Source organism: Eleutherodactylus coqui, chromosome 5 (genome assembly GCF_035609145.1).
Source record: "Eleutherodactylus coqui strain aEleCoq1 chromosome 5, aEleCoq1.hap1, whole genome shotgun sequence".
NCBI classification, from domain to species: Eukaryota; Metazoa; Chordata; class Amphibia; order Anura; family Eleutherodactylidae; genus Eleutherodactylus; species Eleutherodactylus coqui.
In genome coordinates, this window is record NC_089841.1 from 268,147,234 (window position 1) to 268,175,109 (window position 27,876).

Consider the following 27,876-nt stretch of genomic DNA (forward strand, 5'->3'; position numbering starts at 1 on the left):
TCAGAGCCATCCGGTTTTATTCCAGTGACACAAAATATAAAAACAGGTTAATATTGTCGTATTTACACTTTGGTGACCAATACAAGAAACTAGGTAGAAGAAACTTTACATTGTGGACTTCCAGATACGGAAATTACTCGAACAGAAGTCCCCGAGTGACGATTCCCAGTGGTCTGATCACATTCGGTCATGAATAGGTGTGGGGCATTTTTCTCCACAGCCCCCCACACAGGCAGGTTTTGATCCATCGCTGCTCCCATTGCTTCACTGCTGTTGCCTTGTTCGGGGACTTCAGCATTGTTACACAGCCGCACCTGAGGATAAAATACATATATTTACACCGAGCCTCCAAGTTCAGATAAAACAGGCAGATCTTCGCTATTCACTGTCAGACTGGGAACGATCTAACCTTTTTGCCTGAATGGCGGTGCCCACCCTATGCCCGAAGACTCACAAATAGTTCCCACCAATGAGGGTGTAGAGAGGGGTTCGTATGTATCATCTGGAAGGACGCGGTTGCAGCAGTTGCCATTATCAGCCCGGGATCCTTCAGGGCGCAGCGTTACCCCCATGGGGCGTGCATTCCGCATGTCTTTACTTCAAAGCCACAATATTAAAATTACACAGCAGGAAAGTCTTAGCTGCAGAATGAAGGTTGCCGATTTCAGACGGGAGACACAAGTTTTGTTGCGTTTTTAATTGTGGAATTTGCAACAGCGCTGCGGACCACCTCCGTCCCGTGTGCAGATCGTGTAGAAAAGACCTGAAGGCCAGAAGCCGGCTCTGTGGGACAACAGTGTGACCTGCAGTGCAGCCAACTTGCGCCATACTTTGTGTTCAGCCATTATGGGCTTGTGGTAATAAAAGTCTTGAGCCAGGTTAACACTTAGCAGATTCTTTCACCATCCTCAGTATGTTCCTTGTGGTTACGGGTTACGTGCTGAATAGCTTCAGATTACAGCGAATGAACAATGATGGAGCTGATCCACATGCTAATCCGTGGCTGAAATCAGGATTATCATCAGTTATGTCTTCCTTACTTTGCAATCTGATGTTGAAAGCAGCTCTCAAAAGATGGCACCGTTGTGCTGCCTTCCCACAATGCCCTGCGCCTCCCCCCTCTGTGTGCGCTCCTGATGACAGCAGGACACATTGAATTTAAAAAAAAACAAAACGCAATGTCTCCAGGCCCCGCCCACCTCCATTAAACTGTCTCCCGCCCCGCCCAGGCTCCACCTCCTCCAAGTTCCCTCTACAGTACTGGACGTTCTCCTGCTGTAGAGTGAACTTAGAGGGGGCGGGGCCAGGAAACTGTTTATTTACACTCCTCGTTCAGGATTTTATGCAGCTAAAGTCCTAAACGACGTGTTCCGTGTAAATAGCAGCCGCTCCGTACTGAACCGCCGCCAGTTTGCCTGACATTCGTTCTGTCTAAAATATATCGTCCCATTGGCTTAAATTCATCTTTAGTTCAATGTGCAGATGTATCTAAGCCGATCATGGGTGATACATCTGCTGAGCTGCTCTATGTAAGCAGATCCTGTGTGGTATGTCATCTGAGCACAGGTATCAGACAGGACCGGCTTAAATACATCAGCTTGGCAGACAGTATTACACATGATAGCTGCCCCAGCAGTAAAAGCAACCGCCAATAGCTGCCCCAGCAGTAATAGCAACCGCCAATAGCTGCCCCAGCAGTAATAGCAACCGCCAATAGCTGCCCCAGCAGTAATAGCAACCGCCAATAGCTGCCCCAGCAGTAATAGCAACCGCCAATAGCTGCCCCAGCAGTAATAGCAACCGCCAATAGCTGCCCCAGCAGTAATAGCAACCGCCAATAGCTGCCCCAGCAGTAATAGCAACCCCCAATAGCTGCCCCAGCAGTAAATAGCAATCCCCCCCTAATAGCCACCCCAGCAGTAAATAGCGAGCCCCCCCCCCCCCCAATAGCCACCCCAGCAGTAAATAGCGCCCGTACTCAACCACCTCAGCAGTAAATAGCGACCCCCCCCCGAATAGCCGCCCCAGCAGTAATAGCAACCCCCAATAGCTGCCCCAGCAGTAAATAGCAATCCCCCCCTAGTAGCCACCCCAGCAGTAAATAGTGAGCCCCCCCCCCCCAATAGCCACCCCAGCAATAAATAGCGCCCGTACTCAACCACCTCAGTAGTAAATAGCGACCCCCCTCCCCCCAATAGCCACCCCAGCAGTAAATAGCAACCCCCCCCCCCCAGCAGTAATAGCGACCCCCAGTAGTTGCCCAAGCAGTAATAGTGACACCACCCACCTCAGCGGGACTAGTAATAGTGCCCGATACTGGCAACACGCGTGTACACATGATAGCTGCCCCAGCAGTAAAAGCAACCCCCCCCAATAGCTGCCCCAGCAGTAATAGCAACTGCCAATAGCTGCCCCAGCAGTAATAGCAACCGCCAATAGCTGCCCCAGCAGTAATAGCAACCGCCAATAGCTGCCCCAGCAGTAAATAGCAATCCCCCCCTAATAGCCACCCCAGCAGTAAATAGTGAGCCCCCCCCTAATAGCCACCCCAGCAGTAAATAGTGAGCCCCCTCCCCCCCAATAGCCGCCCCAGCAGTAAATAGCAACCCCCCCTCCCCCCCCCCCCCCCAGCAGTAATAGCGACCCCCAGTAGTTGCCCAAGCAGTAATAGTGACACCACCCACCTCAGCGGGACTAGTAATGGTGCCCGATACTGGCAACACGCACGCACACTTTAAAGGGATTGTGCCTGTGTGCACTCCCAACAACCGGGCAGGCTCCTTAGGAGATGGCACACGGTGTCCTGGGATGGGGATCTCCTTCCATATCAGGATATCACAGAGATCCTGGACAGTTTTTGGCACTACTTTATAGCATTCTATGCACAGATACAAAATCTACTAGAGGTTCTCAATTAGATTCAGAGCTGGGGAACACAGACTAGTCAATGCCATCAAAGAACTTCCTACATACGCTGACCGCATGAGGCCGGGCATTGTCCTGCACCAGCATAAGGACCAACAATGGCTCTGCGGTTCTCACCCTGGTACCCGATAGCAGTGAGGGTACCATTGGCTACAACCCTCCACGAATATGCCTCTCCAGGCCATCACTGACCGACATCAACCCAGTCAGGCTGGACGCGGATATAGGCAGCAGAACGCCTGTGAACCTGCTCTCAACTGGCTGCTAGTGGCAGACCTGTCAATTTTAATTTCTCTGGTGACCTCCAATCAAGCTATATGGTGCCGGGCTGTGAGCGCTGGTCCCACTACAGGACTTCAGGTCCATTTGGTTCAAAACATGCAGACCAGTAGTCTATTGGAGGTTATTTTGTAGTACTCAAGCAGCGCTCCTCCCGTTCCTCTACACCCGAAGAAGCAGATACCAGGGTTGATACATAACAGTCGACAGGGCTGTAGAAGGGTAACGGGCATATCCCAGTGTCTGCTCCATGCTCATGAGATGCAGCACACCACCTTGCTCCAGCACAAGGGTACAATGTATCCCATCAGATGATTGACTTCACAAGGGCCCCCAACCTACAGGAAATATCCAGATTACAACCCAATTGTTCTGTGTGTTAACGCTTCCCAGACATCTAACAGATATATATATCCGTTAGATGTCTAAGGGAGCCCATCAGACTCACCGAGTGCAGGACTTGCAGGCCTCCGTGGGACAGGTTCCTAGATGTAGTCTTCTTAGATGATCAATCTTAGGTTGGGTGGGTGATCTGAGTGTAAAAAAAGAAGTGTAAGAGTCAGAACCCAAAGTGCGCACACTAAAGACTGCGATTAAACTGCAGTCACACAATGTTATTCATATGTGGCAAAAAGTAGTATTCCATCGTGCACAAAAATGTTTTAAACAGGTGTGACATCATGGGGTTAGCCAACTGTGGGCGAAGACTGAAACGACTGCAAATCATCATTTCATGTCCCGACTTACCTTGTATAAGCCTCATATTGTACAGAAGCGTGGCTGGGCGCACCCGGTGGTTTCCCAAACTGCAGCCGTAGGGGTAGCTTGCTCTGCAGTCGGCTGATTAACCCATTTGCAAGGGGCAACCAGTCCATGTTAGGGATGAGAAACTGGCTTGGTAATAGGCAGCACTCATCTATCAAAGCCTCATCCGGTTCACATGGATGGTTTTCATCACGGCCTACAAGAGAAGAGTGTTCGCTATGGAGTAAGTGGTTCAACTCATTTACAAACACCACATAACTATGCAGAAATTCCTGGCACTAACTTGACATAGCTTGGTGGGGAAGTGACGTTTGGGATTAGCTAAAGCAAAGGACTGCGCTGTACCAAAGCTCACATACTAGCAGCATGGGATGAGCGGGGCACGAGTCTGGGAAAGCGGACATTGTGAAACGCTCAATGACGAGACTTAACACTGAGATTCTTGGAATTAGCGAATTGCACTAGACGGGTAATCGATATGTTCAAGATGACCGGACTCAGACTCCGGTATTTTGGCCATGTAATGCAAGCAGAGTCGCTAGATCTATAATGCTTGGGGTCAGCTTCCAGGGCCAGCCTGATATCAGCCGATTTCCAGGGTCCCGAGTGTCAGACCCCCGGCAATCAACTACTGATGAATTATCCACAGCATAGGCCATCAGTCAAGTCACAGAGAACTCTTTAAAGGGGTTGTCCCGCGCCGAAACAATTTTTTTTTTTTTTTTTTCAACCCCCCCCCGTTCGGCGCGAGACAACCCCGATGCAGGGGTTAAAAAAGAACACCGCACAGCGCTTACCTGAATCCCCGCGCTCCAGTGACTTCTTACTTACCTGCTGAAGATGGCCGCCGGGATCTTCTCCCTCCGTGGACCGCAGCTCTTCTGTGCGGTCCATTGCCGATTCCAGCCTCCTGATTGGCTGGAATCGGCACGTGACGGGGCGGAGCTACACGGAGCCCCATTGAGAAGAGAAGAAGACCCAGACTGCGCAAGCGCGTCTAATTTGGCCATTAGACGCCGAAAATTAGACGGGCTCCATGGAAACGAGGACGCCAGCAACGGAACAGGTAAGTGAAAAATTTCTTATAACTTCTGTATGGCTCATAATTAATGCACGATGTACATTACAAAGTGCATTAATATGGCCATACAGAAGTGTATAACCCCACTTGCTTTCGCGGGACAACCCCTTTAAATAGAGAACTGTTAAAGGGGCATTTCCATATCTGCTTTTCACAGCCGAGATGGGAAACCACTGCAAAGTCTACGGTGAGAGCCAAGCGCTTCGTGTCGCACCGTTTCCGTAGCCCTCGTTGAAGTGAAAGGAGCTACAGAAACCGTGCAGTACAACGCTGTTTATGTAACGCGAGGAGTTACGGAAGAGGCATAGAGCGCTGCGCTGCTTCCAATCACACCAACGAGCTACAGAAACAGCACTGTGCTGCCCGCTCGGCTCTGACTAGTGGTTGGAAGAGAGCGGCGGCGTTCCCCCATCTTAGCTATAAACAGCAGAGATGGGAATACCCCTTCAGAGACAAGTGACAGCCTGATGGTGGAACATTTCCCCCAGTTACAGATCAGCCTTTTTAGGCTGCAATTATAAAGTTGGAAAAACAAATTAAATGGATGAATATTCTTCACGTGCGAAACCCCAGGAGGTATTCTTACAGCACATCCAGAGGCGAGTGAGCAGGCGGAAGAGGAGGGACATGCTGTCCTGCGTATCTGACGTAGCCGTATACACTGGAAGGCAGCTCGGTTTCAGAAGACCCCAAATTCGGATCATCACCATCAATTCACGCAGAGTACCCAGCGATGCCCCGTCACGCAGAAAGCTGTGTCCGGGGCGGAAGGAGGAGCCCTGTTGGGTACATTCCAAATCACATATCACACACTAGTGTCAGACAGCCATACGACAAATGTAGTGGTGTAAGAGAACACTTCCTGATCAGGCGTATAGGAAATAGTAGAGAATTACACTAACAGGTCGCCTCTGCCACATTACCAGAAGAGTCATAAATGGGGTATCTTATGGACATTAACTCTTCATACAACTTCTGTCATCAGTCTTGTAATAAACTAACATTATTTTCTTGTGTTACTACTGAAAATCAAGTTTTGTAGCGGCTGCCACGAGGGGGGGTCTCCCTTCCAGCACCTTTGCAATCTACTGCCTGTTGTTAGGCATTTGGCTTCTCCAGTAACAGGACAAGCTTCAAGTTCTACAACTTAATATGGTTTGCGTTTCAATTCCTCACAATTGTCAGATATTTGCGCTTCTGACGTGTTTCGCTCACAGTCCTTTGGAGAGGCAGTATTTCCATAAAGGGTGCCGTACGGAGGCACACTGTCTATGGCTCCAAAGGACGCCGGGGGCCATCTGTGCACCCCATAATGGCCTATGGGACGAGAACAGGACATGTAGTGTGCAGGGCTGGTGGAACTTCCCAGGCACACCACACCTAGAGCCATGTGAAGTAGTCAGACTGAGGTGGTGTATTACCAAGAATCGGTTGTTAGGGATTGCATAAAAAGTGTATTGTCAAAAAGTTGGAGTGGATCTATAGTGACATTCCAACGCTCAAGCAATTGAAGCATGGAGCACGTTGCTTCCTAACAATAAGTTACCTGATTGGGAAGGCTTGCCAAGAGATACAACACAAAGTCACCAATCCACTGGATAAGCTGCTGCAGAGACTGAAGGGTTGGCATGTCAAGTACGAACTCCTCCGTCTTCAGGTTAATCATAACCTTGTCTATATCTAGAGACCAAACCATTTACTCCTTAGTTTTACACCTCAGAATGGACAAACGGCACATTAGCTCCAAGACCCTTACCGTTGTCAGGGAACTTATTGCAGATCTCAGTAAGCCGGTCCCCGGGACTCTTGTCAGGGGTGTTGAGAACATGAGGCCGAAGCAAAGACTTCAGGGTGCAGCTGATGGAGATGAGGAACAGTTTGGCATGGTAGTCACAGACACGGGTGATTGTGCTAGGAGACAGTTTACAGAGGGATGCCTTCATGGACAGGATCCTGGTGGAAAGAACCTGAAAGGGTTAACAAGAGTTTTAATTGCTTTTCGAATATATATCCTTCCGTGGTGAAAGGAGAAAAAAAAAAAAAAAAAAAAACACAGCAAAAGTAGTCTCCTTAAACAGTACAGATACAGTGAGAGACAACAGATTGCATTTGTGAAGTCTGATGCCTGGACTGCTACGGATTCCCAGAAGGAAGAGTGTGCAGAACATCTTTTACCCTTTGACAACCTAAGACATAGCTATATGTTCTAGGGAGCAGGAGTTGCCCAACAACAGCCGTGATCGGAGTTGGCTCCTACTATGGCCATTTACCCACTTAGATGCTACGGTCAGCGTTGATTGCAGCATCTAAGTGGTTAGCCGGACTACATGTCTTTGCACAATGAGTGATGTGACGGAGAGCGCTCACCTGTTGCAGGGCAGCATTCTGTTTGGTGTACTCCTCATGTAGCTTCTCAACCAGATTGTGTACCATGTTCGGCTGCACATGAAGCAGAATATCCCACCAGTCGTAGCCCGTCACCATGCAGTACTCCAGAAGGAACAGGAGATGGCGAAGGGATGTAGTCATATCTAGCGCGTGTCCCATGGAAGGGGAGACCCTCAGCATGCTGAGCTGTAAAACAGATCAAGTCAGTGAGAAAACCTAGAGGATCTGATGTAATGAATGTAATGTGTGACCTGCACCTCCCAGAGGCCACAACCATATCGGAGAACACATATCCCAAGCCAGGCGTTCGTCACATTGCACAATTCGTTTAGCATTGAGGCCAAAAATCAGGAGAAGGTCAAAGGTTCCTCAGACACCTTTGTGAAAATGCTGCGTTTCAAACGTGGCTTTAATGTAAGGACCAACGAAATCACAGTGGTATAGAAATCTATATAATTTTTCAGAGACCCTTCACAGATAGATATTTAACCCTTTCCAGTCCAATATCGGGCCTGCCCCGACATCATAATTTCCCTCCACAGCTCCGATGTCGGGGCAGGCCCGACACTGCAGTGCAGGAGTGGATCTGCACCCGATCGTCAGACACATCGGGTGCAGATACACTCCTGCACTGATCCTCTTCGAGGACCCCCGAGGAGAAGGCAGAAAGGGTTTTTAACCCTTTCTGCCTTCTCCTTTACACATTACATAGCGCTCAATTAGCGCTATGCAATGCATGGATTCCGGCCGGCGATCATGTGACCGCCGGTGTTGCCTGACCCCCGGCGGTCACATGAACGCCGAGCCGGGAGCCTGCACCGTGGGAGGTCTGCTTACCTGACCGGCGTCTTCCGCATTCTCCTTCTGTCTCCGGCCCGGCGATCATGTGACCACCAGGTGCCACCTGACCCCAGCGGTCACATGAGCGCCGAGCCGGGAGGCAGAAGGAGAATGCGGAAGACGCCGGACAGGTAAGCAGGTCCCTCCCTGCACCCTCCTGAACTCTGTCAGTTCGGGAGGGTGCAGTGAAATGTATTTTTTCTCACCCATTCTCCCTAGCTCCAATTTATTTGGAGCTGGGGAGAATGGGTGAGAAAAAAATAAATGGATTGGAAAGGGTTAAAATTTAATGACTTTTATTAATAAATACTAAAAACATGGGCTCACAAATAACACTTCTAGACAATACGCAAAAGAATAAGTAACACACATATGAAAGGGATCACCCCTAATTAGGGATCGTGTGGGGTAATGTGTCTCCCAGGTGTAGTAGGAGAAGTAAGTACCGCTCATAGATATAGAGACCCGGTAAGGGTTCCAGTAGTTGACAAAGATTTTTTGCCCCCCCTTTTCTGTGTCCGAAACTGGAGGATAGATGTTTGAAAAGTGGTGCGGTACACGAATCGATACCCACTTAAACCACGATATTGTTTAGCATGTTGATGATGCTTAAAACCGTTTTCAATGAGGGCTCAGTTCCAGCACATTATTGTTGACATATAAACATGTGCTAGAAGCATGGACTCATTGTACATCAGCAATGCTGGACAAGAGCGGCTCCGAAAGCTCGCTTAAACCACGATATTGTTTTGCATATTGATGATGCTTGAGGTTTCCAATGGATGCTCAGTTCCAGCACACTTCTGTTGGCACATATGAAGGTGCTAGGAACATGGGCTCATTGCACATCAATGATGCTGAACAAGAAGGGCTCAAAAGGCTCAAGGTTCAAAGGGCTCGACGCGTTTCCCTGTCCTGGTAAAGGGCAGTTCCTCAGGAGCGCGGGTGATAATCACCCATTAGTTCATATATCTAAATAGTCGTAGAGCAAGATTGTTACTCCATCAGGACGTTAACAACGATTTGGTCCTGTTTGAGTAGTGCCACTTATTCGATATTTCCGTAAAATTACGGTCCCCACTTCGAGATTGCCATTACCGACGCGGTATCTTAAATTAGTGCCGCTGACGGATTTAGTTTTAAATGGTCTTTTTAGTTAGATTCTGGCATATAAAGTGATATATACCAATATCACTTCAGGTCTGTCAAGTGGCACCTCAAAGTAGCGGATGACAGCCTCAGATCTAGCTTTAAGTGGGTATCGATTCGTGTACCGCACCAGTCCTCAAACATCTATCCTCCAGTTTGGGACACAGAAAAGGGGGGCAAAAAATCTTTGTCAACTACTGGAACCCTTACCCGGTCTCCATATCTATGAGCGGTACTTACTTCTACTACTACACCTGGGAGACACATTACCCCACACGATCCCTAATTAGGGTTGATCCCTTTCATATGTGTGTTACTTATTCTTTTGCGTATTGTCTAGAAGTGTTATTTGTGAGCCCATGTTTTTAGTATTTATTAACCCTTTCCAATCCACTGTCTGACCTCTGAAGACATTATGATTTAAGGCTGTACAGCTCTGATGTTGGAAGACGTCCATCGGGGTTCTCTTACTGTATATTGCCAGCCTCTCTGCTGTCGGAGCCTATCCAACGTGTCACCTCATGCAGTACTGGCATTAGCCAGCATATAGCGCCATAGTATAGAGGCAAAAAAAGTGTAAGCCCCTTAGGAAAACCAGGATACAAATTGGATTGGATAGGGTTAATAAAAGTCATTAAATTTTAAATATCTATATCTGTGAAGGGTTTAATGTAAGGACCCCAGCAATACAACGGGTGAGGAGATGCGCTAAAAAGTACTACAATAAAGCAGACAGCATTTGAAAATCGCGGTGTCACAACGCCACATTCAAACGCTCGTCTGAGGAGCCCCATTGAAATGAATGGAGGCGTTAAAAACTAAAAACTCTTTAAAAAAAAAAAAAAAAAAAAAAACAAACAAACAAACAAACAAACAAACAACAGTGAGAGAGACTGGCCTAAAACAAAGAACGACTATAATGGAAAAAGATACGGATTACTTACCGGTAGTCCCATTTCCAGGAGTCATCACGACGGCCCCGTTTACATATGGAGGTTGCCCTCTGACCCAGGTAGGGACAGGAAGAGTTTAAAAGCACCTCCCCTTCCACCATGCTTTAGTGACTTACAAATTATTACGGTGGACAATGTTTGCTAAACCAAAATTTACCTTTCTTCGGTCATATTTACATTGAAAGAACATAAACTACTCTAAAAGGGAGGGAACTACGGGCCGTCGTGATGACTCCTGGAAATGGGACTACCGGTAAGTAATCTGTATCTTTCCAGGGCGTCATCCCGACGGCCCCATTACATATGGAGTATACCAAATTATACGTGGCTCTAGGGCGGGACTACTGCCTGAAGGACTTTTCGTCCATAGCCCAGGTCTTTGTCCGACTGGACGTTAACCCTGTAGTGTCTGATAAATGTATGTATGCTAGACCAGGTGGCTGCTTTGCAAATTCGCTCGGCAGACGCCTGGCCTTTTTCTGCCCAAGAGGAGGAGAGAGAGCGTGTGGAGTGGGCTCTAATTTTCCCCGGAGGATCGAGACCCCTGGCTTTATATGCCTCTTGGATGGCAGTCTTAATCCACCTCGCAATGGTGCCCTTAGATGTCGTCTTTCCTTTTGCCGGCCCCTGAAATTGGATAAAGAGGTTATTTTTACGGAAAGAGCGGGTAGCCTCTAGATACGCTAGAACGGCTCTCCTAACAGCTAGGCTATGAAATTCTCGTTCTTTTTCATTGCGGGGATTTTGACAGAAGGAGGGCAGAGTGATCGTCTGCTCCCTATGAAAATTTGACATTACCTTCGGTAGAAAGGCTGGGTCCAATTTAAAGGTAATTCTGTTATCTTGTATTACCATGTATGGTTCAATACAGTATAAGGCTTGTAATTCCCCTATTCTCCGAGCCGAAGTTATAGCGACTAAAAGGGCGACTTACTAGGACTAAGTTTAGGTCCCAGGTAGGGAAAGTTTCTCTAATAAAGGGTCGAAGTCTTTCTGCCCCTTTGAGAAACCTACGCACCCAGCGGTGTTCTGCCAAAGGGAAGTCTAGGTAGGATCCTAGTGCTGCTGTATGAACCTTAAGGGTTCTTGGGCGAAGGCCTTTCTCTAGGCCTGCCTGTAGAAATCCCAGGATTGCGGGTATGTCAATCCCTGGGATTTTCCCTGTATCTATTTTGCAGAAGTCTGTGAACTTCCTCCATATCCTATCGTAGATGGCTGTCGTGATAGGTTTACGGCTCTTTGTAAGGGTGGTAATTACTTTATGGGAGAGTCCCTTCCCACGCAGTATCATGCTTTCAGCATCCATGCTGCTAGATTCAAATTTTCGACCCCCGGGTATGTTAGCGGGCCCTGGAGCAGGAGATCATCCACTACTGGTAGTAGAGGTGGACCCCGAATAGTCAAGCCTTTTAGTAGGGGATACCAGGGCCTCTTGTCCCACATGGGGGCAACTAGGATGACTGACACCCTGCTGGTCTGGATTTTCCTGAGGGTGTGGGGGATCAGTGGGAAAGGGGGAAAGGCATAGGCTAGGTCCATGTCCCAGCTTTGGGACAGGGCATCTACTCCGCACGGATTGTCTCTGGGATTCAGCGAGTAAAAGTCCCGGCACTTTGAATTTTTCCTTGTGGCGAACAGGTCTATCTGCGGTTCTCCCCACTGGCACATTAGTTGGTCGAAGACTCACTGGTTCAGCCCCCATTCTCCTGGAAGGATGCTCTGTCTGCTCAGGAAGTAGGCAACGACGTTTGTGGACCCTTTTAGGTGGATCGCTGAGAGAGACAGCACGTTGGATTCCGCCCATCTGAGTATCTTTATCGCCAGTTGTTGCAGGTGTGGGTGTCGCGTTCCCCCCTGGTGACGAACAAACGACAGAGCTGTCATATTATCAGTCAGAATTTTAATATGCCTTCCTCTTACAAGGGGTTCTGCTGCCTGAAGGGCCTCCCAGATTGCCCTTAATTCTCTGAAATTCGATGAGCGCTTAGCTACTTGGGAGTCCCAGATTCCCTGTATATTTAGGTCGGCTACTTGCGCTCCCCATCCTGTTTTGCTGGCAATCTGTTGTGATGGGTACAGTAGGTTCTTGCGACCAGGAGGTACCTTTGCTTAGGTTCCTCTGCGAGGTCCACCAGCGTAGGGACTCGGACGGACAAGCTCATCTTCTTATCCAGGGATGTCTGCCGTTTGTCCCACTTGCCAAGGATGAATCCTTGTAGTTGTCGAGTATGGGCTTGTGCCCATGGTACTATCTGAATGCAGGCTGTTAGAATGCCCAGCACCTTCATTGTTTCTCTGATAGAAACCGTCGTAGCCTGACAGAGGGAGGTAACTCTTTGGATCAGGTCTTCCTTCCTAGATGATGGAAGCCGAGATTCCTGGATGTGGGAGTCTAGCAATACACCCAGGTATACCTTCTGTGTACCTGGGTTCAGGTCGGACTTTTGTTTGTTGACTATCCACCCTAAACTGTTTAGGGTAGACAAGACCATGGATAGGTCTATACGTATAGTCTTTTCTGTCCTTGACACTAACAAGTCATCCAGATATGGGAATATACAGATTTGGTTCCATCTGAAATAGGCTACCATCTCTATTATCTTGGTGAACACCCGAGGGGTGGTGGAGATTCCGAATGGAAGGGCTGTAAACTGATAATGTTGGATCCTATCCCCCTCCTGCAGAGCGAATCTCAAGTACTTGTGATGGACTGCAGCTATTGGGACGTGGTAGTATGCATCTTTGAGATCTATAGTGCACATTACACTATCCCGGTCTATTAGTAGGACGATAGACCTCACTGTTGCCATCTAAAAATTTTTGTATGAAATAAATTTATTTAGGGCTTTAAGGTTAAAGATAGTCCTAATGGAACCATTTGTTTTTTTGATTAGAAATAGGGGGAATAGAATCCCTCACCCCTTTCATGATCAAGGACTTGTGCAATGACCCCTAGGTCCTTGAGTTCCTGTACACCCTCTATGAGGTTCCCTTGTTCCTGTAGGGACCCAGGGGAGGTTATGAAGAATCTCCCAGGGGGTAGAGTGGAACTCAATTCGGTACCCTGCTTCGATTATTCGGAGTACCCAGGGGTTAGATGTTATCCCCTGCCACTGACTTAGATAGCCTGCTAATCTACCCCCTGTTTGTTCAGGAGAGGGTTGAGCTTCCTTACCCCGACCCCCCTTGGGGTACGACCATCTTCCAGCCTTCCCTTTAACTTCGGGAGGTGGCTGACGTGTCTTCCTCAGAAAAGATGGTTTCCTGTAAGGCTGTCGGGCAGGGTCTTGCTCTTGTCGCCGACTTTCTCCAGGATTTTGTCCAGGACAGGCCCAAACATGTATTCCCCTTGGAAGGGGATGGCGCAGAGCTTGTTTTTAGATGTTATATCTGCGGCCCATGTCTTCAGCGATAATGCCCTTCTTGATGAATTGCTAAGGACTCCGGTTTTTGCACCGTATCTCACCGTCTCCGCTGATGCGTCGGCCAGGAAAGCAGTAGCCATTTTTAGGAGCGGAAGACAACTGGCTAACTCCTCTCTGGGGGCCAGATCTTTGATGGCGGCTTCCAGCCTGTTTAGCCATAGGACCATGGATCTGGCCACAGAAGTTGAGGCTATGTTGGCCTCAATGGTAAAGGATATTGCCTCCCAGGCTTTCTTCATTAATCCATCGATCTTTTTATCCATCGGATCAGACAGCTGAGAAGTGTCTTCAAAAGGGCAAGAGGGTTTTCTTGGCCACCTTTGCGATTTGTATATCCACCTTAGGGGTCTCCCTGTACAGGCGGACGTCCTCAGTAGCGAACGCGAGACGGTTTCGGATTTCCCTTGAAACCGCTATTCTTTTCTCCGGCTCCTGCCATTCATCTGCAATCACTTGTTGCAGGGTCTGATTGACCGGGAACATGGTCTTTCTCCTTGACCGGAGGCCGCCGAACATTTCATCTAGGATTGTCCTAGGCGGGTGCTCCTCTTCTATTTGCATTGTCTCCCTCACTGCCTTGATGAGGTGCGCAATGTCGTTTGATGAGAAATAATATTTTTTCTCATCCTCTGTAAGTACTGGCGGGTCTTCTAGTTCTCCTTCAGACAGGAGCTCCAGTGATTCACCGGAGATTGAGCTCGCCGATTCGGTCTGTCTTGGTCTTTTAGGGACCCGTGACGGACCTGGCTGGGCCTGGGGAAGGGACGCCATGGAGGCCTGTAATTCTTCCCTGATCATACAGCGGATGTCAGATTTAAACGCTGCTTTTTCTTCTGCAAGTATCTTCCCCGTGCATTCCTCGCATAAGGGCTTTTTATAACTTTCCTCGAGCCTTTTGCTGCAGAGGACACATTTTTTTGACTTTTTTCTGGGGTCCGTTTTCTTTGGACCTTCCTTATCCATCTACCCATGCAAAAATGGGGGAGAGGGGAGAGAAGAAAAAAGGGGAACATATATGCATCCGACTTGGTACAAGTAGCAATTTTGCGCATTCCTTTTGGCATATAGCCTACTTACAGTTTGTAGGGTATCGGTCTCTCCCTCTCGTGCTGAGCTGTCGCGGGTAGACATACTCACTTGCACTGTCTGGCAGTCAGCAGGATCCTCCATGGAGTTTAGCCTGCTTATATGGGGAGGATTTTCAAATTTGGCGCCCATTTCCGGGTTCTCGCCGGTAGCCATGCCCCTACGTTGAGCGCGTGACGTCACCACGCCGGATGACGTCACCGCTATGCGTGCCGAGGACCAAGGAGGCCGCCGCTGCCGTTCCCCTGCCAGGAGGAACTATCCCATCGCGGCAGCGGCGTCCCGAACATGCAGACCGCGCGAGGGAGACCAGCGCTACTGAGGCGACTTATGGCTCCGTCGCCGGTCGGGGATGCAGGGACTGCCGAGGTACGCAGCCCCGACCTCTACACTCCAGGGGACTCGCACAGCGTGCGGTAAGGATTTTCTTCTCCTAGGTTCCTGGAGCTTGCTTCATCTGGCCACCGTAGGGACAGGAAGACACTAAAGCATGGTGGAAAGGGAGGTGCTTTTAAACTCTTCCTGTCCCTACCTGGGTCAGAGGGCAACCTCCATATGTAAATTGGGCCGTCGGGACGGGATGGCGCCCTGGAAATCCAGATTTTACACCCTCTCCCAATTCCAGCTTTAAACTATTGACTCAAGAGGGTGGAGTTGGACTTGTAAGTCGTCTCCAGATACGATGGTTTTACTGCATCACATGTAACGCAGCAACAACCTCAATGCTTTACTGCAGAGGTCGGCTGAATGTTACCCGCGCTGCAGGGGCACCATGCGCTGCTGCGAGGGATTCAACTTGAAGCTCTTGAACTTCATTCCTTTAGTAGAAAGCCAACAACTCTTAGCCCCCGGGGGTCACTGAGGTTATGCAGGGGGATGACACGATAGTAACAGGGTAGGAGCTTCTTCCTGCCATCAGTGGCCGCGTTCCTCGCACAGACTCAAGACATACAAGCGCTCACACAGCTCCTTGACGTCACACAATGCTGCGCCTGGAACTGGATTAAGTTATCAGCTGAAAGCCAAAATTGCAGACTTTATCCCGATACCAAGCTATGGCAAGGGTGTTTAGAGCATTCATGCACGGCATACGGCTTTTCTCGTCAGTGAAAGGGTTAATATAAGAAACAAAACCTACAAGTGACAAACTGAGAAACCAAATACCAAGCCAATGCTCCGAGCAATACGTGGTGGACGTGTTTGAGAGGTGACCTAATGGCAATACTGAACTTTTCATTCTCTGAACCCTTCAGACAGCATGCCCGCTCGACCACTTCCGTAACGCCCACGCTCGACCACTTCCGTAACGCCCACGCTCGACCACTTCCGTAACGCCATGGAAGTATTGAAAATGGAGACATACCTGTCGGTTTATACGTCCCAGAGGTCCAACAGCTCTCAGACAGACGTGAGGACTTCTCACATAGTAGAACCTGGAACAGTTTTGCACGCAGATTGTACCTTTAAATCAGTGCCAGGAGTCTGCAGCTAAGCCGCATATTTTTGAGGTACATTCTGCAACAAAATACGTGGCTCAGCCGATTTCTGCTGCGGCTTTAGAGCAAAACCCATGCCAGAGTCCGCTGTGTCCACATACCCTCAGGCTGGGTTCACACGGGACGGATTCCGCAGCTGCATTTTCGCTGCAGCCATCTCTCCCCATAGAGAAGAGAGAGGCTGCTGTGGAAAAATTTTTTTGAAAGATCTCATCCACTTTGCTGGCTTATCCCGGGATTAGGAGCCGCGAGCGGACAATCCGCACAGAAATTCCGCAGTAAGTCCGTCCTGTGTGAACCCAGCCTTATAGGTCAAGCAATGCTCTTTTGGGAAATTCAGTATGCAGACAGGACACAGTACAACACCTCTGCGGCGCCACCTACTGGAAGGCGTCCAACCATCTAACAGGCCTTGTAATAGGACCAGGAATACAAGCCAACAGCAGAGTCTTCTTCAGAAGTGCCCCATCTCCAGTCTGGAGACCCCTCAGACATTTACGAGTATTATTACACATTTAGGTTGTGTATATTCTTTCTACTAACCTTTCCCTGCGTGTCCAAACCAACTAAAGCAAGAGAGGTCCAAGACATCTGTAGAGCTTTAAAGTGTACGCACGGGGTTGGCGATCGCTGGCGCTTTAGGCTGGGTTCTTCAGACGAGCGCATGGAGGAGCCAAATAAGACAGCCATTGTCTGTAGGGAAAGTCTGTGCACAATATGCACATTGCCATCATGGAATGCCAGAGCGAGACCTGCAAGCGGGAGGAAAGCCCAATTACACTCCACCCCCAGAAGAAGTTGTGATTTTCATGCAGACCCCGTCCTGCGGTTCCATCTCAGACAGATATATGATGAGAGTTGCGGCGATTAGATGGACGGTCACCGGAGGCCCTAAAAGTGGTTCCCCTCTTGGCCTATAAGAGGCTCCAGGAGGCTCCTTGTGTGTAGTGACCTCTTTTTCTGCATCGTAGGGGCATCTAGTGGTCAACAAGCTCTACCTAAGCGGAAAAGAGGTCACCCCGTTACCAGAGTCTGAGAGGGGCGCATTATTAGGATTTGAGAAGCTGGATGGTCGTATTAATGTATTGCCCATCACCTGGGCTGTTTTGACCAGACTGTTAGGGGGTGTTGGGACCAGTGGATGAAGGGGGGGGGGGGGGGGGGGGTGACAAGGTGACCGGGCTCAGGACCCCCCCCACAGACCACCAGTAGAGAGGAGCGTCTGACCAGACTGTTAGGGGGTTTTGGGACTAGTGGATGGGGGCACACAAGGTGACCGGGCTGAGGATGCCCCCACCCAAAAAAAAAACAAAAAAAAAAACACACAACCACTCACACTTTGACAATGACACAATATCCCAAAAAAACAAACAAAACAAACACAAAACTGTTTTTTCTTCTGCTTTGCTTACATTCATTCAAAAACTGTGGGATCAAAATACGCAGTTCTCTCTTTTAGAGGAATTTATTAGGGGGTCTAGTTTTCAAAATGGGGTCCTTTGTGAGGGTTTTTTTTTTTTTTTTTTTTATAGTTTAGGCCGTTCGAGGGCTCTACAAGTGGGCAGTGGGGTCTAAACACCTTCAAGTAAAATTTCTGTTCTGAAAGCCACCGGCTGCTCCTTTTGGTTTGGGCCCCGTTGTGCATACAGACAGAAGATTAGGGCCACAATGGGTAGGTTTCTGAACGCGGAATAAACAGGGGGATCCATTTTGGGGTGCAAATCCTCATTTTCATGTGCATTATAGAAAAAAAATCCTGTCTTTAAAATGGTCTTTTAAAAAAAGGTGTCTAGTATGTTCGCACGTATTTGTTGAGGATGTGAAATAAAAAAAAAATAAAAAAAAAAAAAATTAAAAACCTTTCCAATTTTGGTGTCTTTAATAAATAGACAAATTCTAAAAATTGGTCTATTTTTACTACTAAGATGAAGTACAATATGAAAAAAAGACAGAATCACTTGGATATACAAAATCTTTACGGAGTTATTCTATGTTAAAGTTTCCAAAATTTGGCTCCGGCACTAAGGCACAAACAGGCTTGGTCGCTAAGGGGTTAATGAGCACCAGTGATGTTGGTTTAGGGGTGTAAATGAAGTTCCACCAATTTAAAGATCAGCAAAAAAAGGTCACCTGAAACACGAGGATTCGGCTCATCATACCTAAACCAGGATAGAACTTGGTATCATTTGCAACTTTGATGTCCGTGTTCGTAAGGGAAATGGGCAGCTTGGGCAGCGCCACGGCGGACACACGCTCCAGCTCATTGGTAGCGGATAAGATTCGCCACTTCAGGATCATCGGCTGCTTATCACTTACTGCAAGACAAAAGCAGATTGCGTACGTTAGTGAAGAGAGTGAGTGGAGCTCGCAGTGCGGACAGTTATGTGGAGGCATCTCCTTTTCTGAACTTCTAGTGGCCTGGGTAAATTTAATTATTTTTTTTTTGCGTAAAAAAGCAAAACAAAAAAACACAACTCCTCCTAGAAAATCCCTTAAGGGGATTCCCACAATCCCCATCTACTAAAAATAAGACAACTTTTTAAATACAAGTAATTTTCAAAAAAAAGTGAACCGCGCTCCAGATTTCAACCCACCCAAAACTCTGATGGCCCCGTATGCTTGTACCTGGCTGCCCAGGGAGCTGTCCTCTAGTAGAGGGCCAGGGCGCACAAGCGGTTGATAACGAATATGCCCCTATTAGCGGGTATCCTTTCTGATTGCACCGGTGCTCTCTGCACAAACTGCTGGCAGTGGAGAAGCAGCGCCTCTCCTCGGGGCCGGGCACAACCAGCATACAACCGTCACCATGCAAGCAGAGCCTCTCAGATGCTGGCCGAGCATAGACAGACAGCCCTGATCGCCATGACATGGCCAATCACCTCCTCCACTCAAATGCCGCGTCAACCCTGAAGGAGCGCCTGGACCTTCTCTCCGTTCCCTGAGGTTACTCCCCCCATCCTTCTTGGTCATTGCCATCATGTACCTGGACTGCGGCTCCCCTCCCAGGACTCGGTCCTGTCATCTACCTACATCTTCAAGTGTTGTTAAACATGAAAGTCTAGAAGAGCAGCAAGGTGCTCCTAGGAAATGGAGCAAGGTGAAGGCCTGCCCATACTGAGGGGCCAGAAATAGAAGGAAAGTATGTAGCCAGTATCTGAAAGTATGTCTAGGCCCAATATCAATGGGCGGATATGAATTGCGACACCCACACGGACGATCGGCAGTTCAAGCAGCCCATAGGGAAGCATGGGGCATCCGCACTTCAATTAACATCTGCGGATTTGATTTGCAGATGTCACGCGCAGAAAAAGAAATCGCAGCATGCTCCATTTTATCGCAGATCATGTGCGGAGGGGCTCAATATAGGAGCAAACGATTCACAATTCAGTTGTGGATGTGTAGGCAGATACCTCTCTGGTTGCTTGTAGACAAAAGGAGGTAGGGAAAGGCATTTTGGGCTTGCGCGTGCGTGCGTGTGCGTGGGGCTACTGGGTGAAAAATTTGAACCCTTTGAAAGGGGTTCCCCAGGCAGCACTGACTGTCAGTAATGGGACGCATCGGGGTGGGAGTGGAAGCCACTGCTCCGATCTGTGTAATGGCCAGCGCTTGTAATTGCAGGCACGGCTCTCACTAAAATCAACGGGACCCTAGCCTGCAATTATAAGCACAGCTCCAACTGATATCAGTGAGACCTGCGCCTACGATTATAAGCCCCGGCCAGTACTGACAGCCGGCGCTGCCTGGATAACCCCTTTAAATTGTATAGCCCGTTATGACAGAAGAACGCAAGGTACATGGATAGGATGCTCTGGTGTCCACATACAGCTCATGGAAGAACTTACCTCCAGGGGACAACTGCTGGAATATATTATTGAGGGGCAGCCCCTCCTTCCTCAGGGACCAGCACTCCGCTACACTGGAACACTGATTAGAGGCGCAGAGGAGAACCTGACAAGAACAGAAGACAGAATTCCCTTTAATCATGGTCCCCTTCCCCAAACATCTTCTCAAGACTAAATAAATGTAATAAGTGCCACTCTGACACATTCTCCCCATGCCTGCACCCCTCACCCAATTGCCTGTCACACGTTAGAGGTCTCCTCTGTGTATTTTGACACATTCCTGCATTGCAGCCCCCTGTCTTTTGCTCATCATGCACCATCTGGAGTGATATTTTACACTTTGTTCCACATCCCACTAGCAGAGGCCGTACAATTTTAAATTTTTTGCTTGCGGATAATGAAACCATTGTTACCTTCTACATTCCCCTAAATAAGCTACAACCTCCAGCCCCCCCCCCCCCCCCCCCCAGTAACCCTTTAACAGGGGTTTTGCGATTAAAACAGAAGCCTATCCCTGCCTAAAAACAAAGGAATACTCCCCTCTCCTGGGGCCCCAAAGACGGGGCATCGGCGGTGACTTCTTGGTAGATGGGCCGGGCGGAAGCATGTTACCGCAGCCACCATCGGCACTAATATCCTGACCGCCGTGATGCCAGAAGTTTTAGTGACAAAACCCCTTTAAGCCTTCCTTCTACCTTAAAAGCCCCTTATCAGTTTAGTTGCCCCCCTTTGTGCCATTTTTACCTCCAGGGCATGCTCCCAGAGGAGGCCAAACTACAGGGGACTTCTCTACAAGTGCCCCTCCTGTCAGCGATACTCCCCTAGGAAGGATGTTGTACGCGAATTACTACCACACTACCTCATCCGCCAAGCGCTTCAGGTTTCTGTGCCAAGCGTGTGCCACCCATGCCCACCAGCCCTAGACCTTGGGTTACACCACTTCTAACCGGGAGTCATAGGAAATACATTTTAGGTTTTTGGTGGTAGAAATCAGAGTTTTACAGACCACCTTGGACGTTGCATTTACCTGCTCGGACATATCTCGAGCAAGGAACTTGAGATGCGTTACCGCGGGAAACTTGTCCTTGCGTGCCGGATCTGTGGTGCAGCGCATGAAGAGCGACGGCAGGATCTCTGTGTCGATCTTGCACTTTTCACTGACAACAGACACGCAGACCTTATAGAACTGGACTGGAGAGGTGCTGCTCCCGTCACACGTGGCCACCACAATGTTCCCACCTCCTGTGAAGGCAATGTCAGCCAGCGCCACCCGGCAGCGCAGGCGGCACAGACTTTCTGTCGCAGTCAACACTTGTCCGTTGGGCTTTAACAAAGATACAGTCACCAGTCCGCTGACGGTAACGGCAATCCAGCCTTCCATTGGTTTGCCCCCAAACAAGGTGAGGGATGGCGAAAACTTTACACGAGAGAACTTCTCCCCAAAACTGGAAACTCCAGACTAGGAAGAGAAAGTGAAAACTGCAAGCATGAGATAAAGTGGTCAAGAAAGACACCGAATACAGAAGAAACGGCCATTATGAACACCTGTATCACTGACCTTCTCCACGTGGAGCGCCAACTTCACTCCATTATGAAGCCACGAGAGCGCGACGATGGGGTCACCATCCACTTCACTTCCCACCAGGCTCTGCCAGCTATTTGCCAAGTGATCTGTCATTCCCCAACATTTTATCCGGCCATCTGCATCAGCTGAAAGGAGGCGCGATCCTATAAAACAGGAGCAAGGAGCCAAAACTGATGGAAGCGTAATCTTAAAGAGCACCTGGAGATTGCCATGGATTAGGCTTAATGTCTTGGAGTGCCTTCACATGTCAACGATGTGTGATCACACCCTAAAGGGGGTTTTCCCCAAAAATTAAAAAATTGCCCACAGCCACTCTATACTTCCTGGCTATTGCTGACCAGGACATCTTTTCGCTCTGACCTCACAGCAATCTTGTAGGTTCGTCGGCGGTACACAGCGGGGCTCCTGCTACAACTATCCGAATCACAGACAACTCCTTTCACTGCAGAGTAACCCCTTAGATGCCGCTGTCAATAGTCACTTCAGCAATTAAGGCATTTGACAGTCTGGGTGCCAAGGGGTTACCTTGGTGGCTGAGTGCCAACGTGGGTGAAAGCCTAAGATGTCAAAAATTATATACATTCCAAATATTGTGCCAAAAATTAAAAATCTAGTCCTGCGTGATGGACCTTACCACACAAGCTCTTCAAGGGGAGCACAAACTGATCACAACGGCTGCTGTTGATTAGTGGCTATGGTCACAGTTATAACGAGGGAAGTGATCGTTTGGCCTCCTGACTGTATACTCCTGGTCTGTAGATTACTTAGGTAAATATAGAAAGTAGTGCTAATTACAGTGTCCTCCCAGCAGGCAGAGATAGTACTGGCTCTAGCTGCTCATGTGATGCTGTGTTGATGCATCATGGGAAAGCTTAGACAGCATGGAGAAAGAGAAAGCAGGGACACATCTAATCATCGAGATGGTGCCTAAGAAGTATCAGACAGGAGGCTGCACTGCATGGAAGTGACTGCAATATACAGGAGACCTCCAGAGTAAGGTAGGCAATCAGATGAAGGAGTTTTACCCGAAGTGGTCCTTTAACCAATGAATGATATGAAGGGGAAAAAAAGCCATTATCCAGCTTGGACAGTGGAAAAATAAGAAGTTATGGTTCTAGAAAAGTCAGCAGCTCGGTGCTGAGGGGCCGCAGAAGGCACTCTCTACGGAGGATAAACGATCGATTCAACTCCTAGAATGTCTTTCTCTAATCACATTCCCTCTCCAGAAGGCTACTGAGCTAACCAAAATCTTGTGGTCACTTACCAGACTGGTCCCACTCCAAGCTGGTGATGACCTCCTGGTGGCCAGAAGTGATGGAGTAGACATCCCAAGGGTGTTCGGTGTCCAGGATGTGGATCATGTGGGTGAGATCTTCAACGGAAACAATGAGAAAAAAAAAACGTCTTAATGAAGCAGAAGACACTGTAGCTGCAGAGCTGAGATCGGTTGTCATCTGTGAGGGATCATCACTGATACATATTGTTGGCGATGCCAACACAGCGCTGCGGCACTAAAGCCCATTCATCTGTAAGGTGCGACACTAGAAGACCTAAAACAAAGCACCAGGATACACCGGACTGTCAACACCCGCCGTATCGCCTACAGCGCCCCGCTGAACATCTGTAAGGCCTCCCTCACACAGCCGTTTTTGTACAGCGCTGCGCTAAACACTGTGGAACGCTCCCATTCATTTCAATGGGGCGGCTCACACGGGCGTCTTCAACACCGCGCTTTGACAGCGTTGCATGTTCCATCTTTGGATGCTTTCAGCCCTGCGTCACCCATAGAAATGAATGGGCAGCGGTTTCAGCACTGGTAAAACCGCAGCACAGCTTGGTGCCGCGTTTTTGGCAGAGTTAACCGCACACAGATTTTCGTGGGCAGCGCTTGAAATATAAGCCATACCCTGAAAATCAGCCCTAGCAACACTAGATGGAAAAGAAAAAGCAATACTCACCTAGCAGGTGCTGTGAGCGTCCCGACTCCAAGTGGCTGAGCCATTCAATAAATCGCTGTGATTGGTGCATCGAGCACCAATCACAGCCATCTATTGCTGGAGGCGGGGTTCTCAGACCTCACTTGTCATCCGGAGCAGTGCCATCGGCCGGGACGCTGACGGTACCTGCTAGGTGAGCATTGCTGTTTTTTCCCCCAGCTTCCATAACGCATACAGCGCTGCAGAAACGCCCGTGTGAGGGACGCCGAGGAGGTCTCATGTCATTTTGGTTGTTTGTCAATTCATGCATGAAGATATCAGCTTTACTTCCTCACCTGTTGGATACAGCCCCTAGCAACAAATATATTACAACCCGATAGAAACGGAGGATCGCTGTAAACCCGTCATGCAGTTCCATCTCAGGCAGATAATGATGAGAGTTGTGGTGATTAGATGGACAGTCATCGGAGGCCCTAGAAGTGGTTCCCCCCTTGGCCTACAAGAGGCTCTCGGAGGCTCCTTGTGTGCAGTGACCTCTGTTGAGAGATCGGTGACCACTAGCCGCAATCAGACATCTTATCCCATTAATAGACTGATAGGGGGCGCATCACTGGAATGAGAGAAGCTGAAGGGCCAGTCTGAAGATATCTAGGCGGTGGGCGGCCCAGACAGACCACCAGGAGAGATGATCACTGGATCCACCAGCAGATCCAAGAGCTTCGTCGTCCGCCATCCAGACACAGGTGGCGCCTTCATTATAGAACTCCGTCTCTGCCCGGACCGTTCCCAGGTACCAAGCTGAAGGAAATTTGGCGTCATGGCGGCCGACACCATCACCTTGTTTGTAGTGATGTCATAAATGAGAAACCTGGATGCTCTGGAGCGGAAATGTTGCTAGCAATGATACAAGTCCAGCTTCTGTTTGGGAGTAGACAACAATCTTACTTGAGCATGGAGACCTTGGGGTGAGCGCCTCAATCCTGTCTTTGCGGTGGAGTGGCACACTGCCCCCCCTGCTGGTGTGATGGTCTGGGGGGTCTATTGTATATGACAGTCGGTCCCCCGCCTAGTGGTGGTCCGAGGGACAATGACAGCACAGCGATATAGTCAGGACATCCTGCAGCCACGTGTGTTTCCAGCAGGATAATGCTCGGCCACACACACAAGGGGGTCCCAGGAGCCCCCACAACATTGTCACACTTCTATGGCTGCCCAGTCACTAGCTTTATTCCCAATAGTACATGTAAGGAACCATCTGGGACACCAACCTCTACAGCCTACGGGTTTACAAAATCTAACAGCAAATGTGCAGCAATATGGACCTGTATGCCTCCATTCCTGTATCACATCTAGTATCCAAGCTAGAGGTGGTACAACAGAGTACAAGAGCCTCCATGCCTGCCTGCATCACATCTTGTATCCAAGCTAGAGGCGGTACAACAGGGTACTAGAGCCTCCATGCCTGCCTGCATCACATCTTGTATCCAAGCTAGAGGCGGTACAACAGGGTACTAGAGCCTCCCTACAAGGGGTCCTTTTACTTGTATCATCGTTTCAATCGCACAGAGAAAGTTTCCTCCGACAATCCTCCCTCAGTATTGTTGTATTTGATCTCCACCGGAAATAATGGGTGGGGTCTTGGGTACTGCCCACAGCTGCCGATTGGCTAGCTGCACACCGGCAGAAGTCTGCTTGCAACACCGCCCACCCGAGAACGACAGCGGCCAACCGGAGGTCCGTGCAGTTTACAGTGCCGATGCCATGAGAACAACGGAGGCCGGGGCTGAAAGGGACAGCGGCCGACCAGAGTAACGGCGCTGTCGTCGTGTTAAGAGCGGGGCCAGATGACAGACTGCAACAGAGGACGCCAGGGGCACACAGTGCTGGATCGGTATTGGTGGTGTATCTTGTCTCCACCGAAACTAGGGGTGGAGACATGGGTTGGCCGTCCACAGTGAAAGGGAACACCCTCCCGTTACACCCCCCCGGGTTAGGGATGTCTTATTCTTATGCTTAGGAGGCCTCCAGGGAGAGTGATAGTGGGGGGAATGGAGCGGAGCTCATCATTCAGTGCTTACGTACATGCAGCAGTGCAGGGTTATGCACCGGCCGCTCCGTGGCCACCAGATGAGAAGCGAGGAGGAGGCAGAGCGGCCACCGGACGAGCGGTGACGGAAACCAGAGCCTGACAGTGCCACAGATGCTTCACCAACAGCCGAGCTGGGAGCTTACATGAGCAGTGAGTGAAAGGCCGGTGACCGGAGAGAGCACCAGGAGACCGGAGCTGACATGTCAGTCAGCGTAGCGCTGCTGGGGGCTACAGGAAACACCCAATCAGAAGCTGGGGACGTTCACTCTGCCTCCAATGAAATTGTGGGCGTGCTGTTTGTGTCCACCTGCTCATCTGGTGGAGACAAGATACACCAATACCAAAGAGACCTCCTTGTTGCAGTAGCAACCCCATACTGGCCAAGTCAGAGCGGCGGTTGGTTGCAACCGGCAACAAGCACAGGTGTTTTTCAGAGTGCGTTCACACTGGGCAGATTGTGAGTGGTGATTTCAGACGCTACAGCGCCCCACAGAGGCTGCACCAGTCAGCACAGTGCGCTGGTCAGGAGGTGAGAGAGTGGCACAGGCTACAGGCCACTGGGGGCGCTGTGCTGTCAGGACGCACCCACTCATGAGCCATTTGACTGTTTTACCAGCGGATACTTTGCAGAATTTTCCGCCCCCTGTGAACGTGTAGCTTCCTGCGGCTACTTACCGCGGCTGCGCCGCCGCTAGCACCTACCTCTCTCCTCCTCATTGCGCTGGTCCGTCGTGAAGGCAATGAGGTTGCGGCAGGACCAAGCGCACACCAGCGGGATGCACGGGCAGTGGCTGGTCCGGGGCCGCCGGTCCCACTCACAGATGTACGCCACGTCCATGGGGACCAGCCGGGCAGCAGAGCGGACAACAGGGGGCGCTCAGCGATCCGCCGCAAGTCACAGCGCTTCGCCGGGCGCATACATTTATATTCCACAACACTTCTGCTCGATTCACAACCTGACTGGTTGTTGAGCGGCGGCGCTTCCTTATGACATCAGAAACGTTTGCATAATTCTAGCTCCCATGATGCACTGCGGTAGGCGCCGCGCTCCTTGTTCTTGGAATTAAAAGTGAATTTCATGAAAAAATAAATGTCAGAGGTGACTGAGAATCCCATAAAGACACAGACTACGGAGCCAGACCGACACTGTGACCGACCTCACTATGAGCTTACAGCTCTCCACCTTGTGGACCTTATATACCACCAGCGCCCTCTACAGGATCGTGCTCGCTTCGGCAGCACATATACTAAAATTGGAACGATACAGAGAAGATTAGCATGGCCCCTGCGCAAGGATGACACGCAAATTCGTGAAGCGTTCCATATTTTACAACTTGTCCTCTTGTTGTTTCCTTTTTGGATCTTCAGCGATGTTGTCTGTAAACGTCCTGCGTGACAGAATACTTAACAGAGGTGCAGTAGAATTCGTCCTCCTTTGGTACACTCACACATACATTGTCTACCGGTCTGCCATGGACGGCGATGTTGCTGCTCCCACATATTGCGCCAAGTATGTGCACAATGAAGATCAGAGCATATTCTATCTTGTCACATATTACGCACGCTTACACGCAAAGATGATCGGCACCCAGCAAGAGCGAGATGTCACTGCATGCTTGCTATGCCCCACACACCTGCCTCCTATAGGCGGCACGCTGCCAATTACACTCTCGTGAAGCCGCCCTTAGACATGCGGAATGCCAGGACAGCGAATCCCACAACGTTGCTGACCGAGGGGGCAGCTCCGCTGCGGCTCAGGCCCTACTCACTCGCCTTGGCGGCTCCAGCGCAGATCGAGCGTGAGATGCCAGATGAAAAAGTTGCACAAGCACATAATATAAATGCATGATGGGTGCAGGAACCGGGCGGACCCCATTACAGTCAGCGGGGTCCGGTCGGCAAAGTTATGACGGATCCGTTCATCCCGGGGATTCCGTTTTCTGCTCCCATAACGGAGTCCTGAGCGCAGATGTGAATTTACCCTTCGCTGACAAAGAACTGTTATAATCCAAGATGCAGATCCTTTAAAATTGTTA

General features: G+C 49.5%; 1 protein-coding gene and 1 non-coding gene across 2 annotated transcripts; one reads left to right on the forward strand and one right to left on the reverse strand.

The window, feature by feature from the left end:
* On the reverse strand, positions 1-26,816 carry MED16 (mediator complex subunit 16). Its single transcript, XM_066604654.1, has 14 exons — positions 26,543-26,816; positions 23,079-23,186; positions 21,788-21,957; positions 21,257-21,688; positions 20,230-20,335; positions 18,547-18,702; positions 16,931-17,139; positions 7,418-7,624; positions 6,807-7,017; positions 6,597-6,730; positions 5,637-5,829; positions 3,952-4,165; positions 3,653-3,736; positions 1-314 (listed from the first exon to the last, which is right to left on the reverse strand). The coding sequence occupies exons 1-14, from the start codon at positions 26,676-26,678 to the stop codon at positions 188-190; spliced, it is 2,487 nt and encodes an 828-aa protein (XP_066460751.1). The 5' UTR covers positions 26,679-26,816; the 3' UTR covers positions 1-187.
* Positions 26,817-27,063: 247 nt separating this feature from the next.
* LOC136630945 (U6 spliceosomal RNA) lies at positions 27,064-27,170 on the forward strand. The gene has a single exon (XR_010792950.1). It is a non-coding gene; the product is annotated as a U6 spliceosomal RNA (small nuclear RNA).
* The last annotated feature ends 706 nt before the right edge of the window (positions 27,171-27,876 follow it).

Coding starts and splice junctions, on each gene's coding strand:
- MED16 (XM_066604654.1), bottom strand. CDS start 26,678: ATGGACGTGGCGTACATCTGTGAGTGGGACCGGCGGCCCCGGACCAGC. Junction 7,625..16,930: donor GTTTGGACACGCAGGGAAAG/GTTAGTAGAAAG, acceptor TCTGTTTTACAG/CTCAGCATGCTGAGGGTCTC. Junction 6,731..6,806: donor CAATAAGTTCCCTGACAACG/GTAAGGGTCTTG, acceptor TTTGGTCTCTAG/ATATAGACAAGGTTATGATT.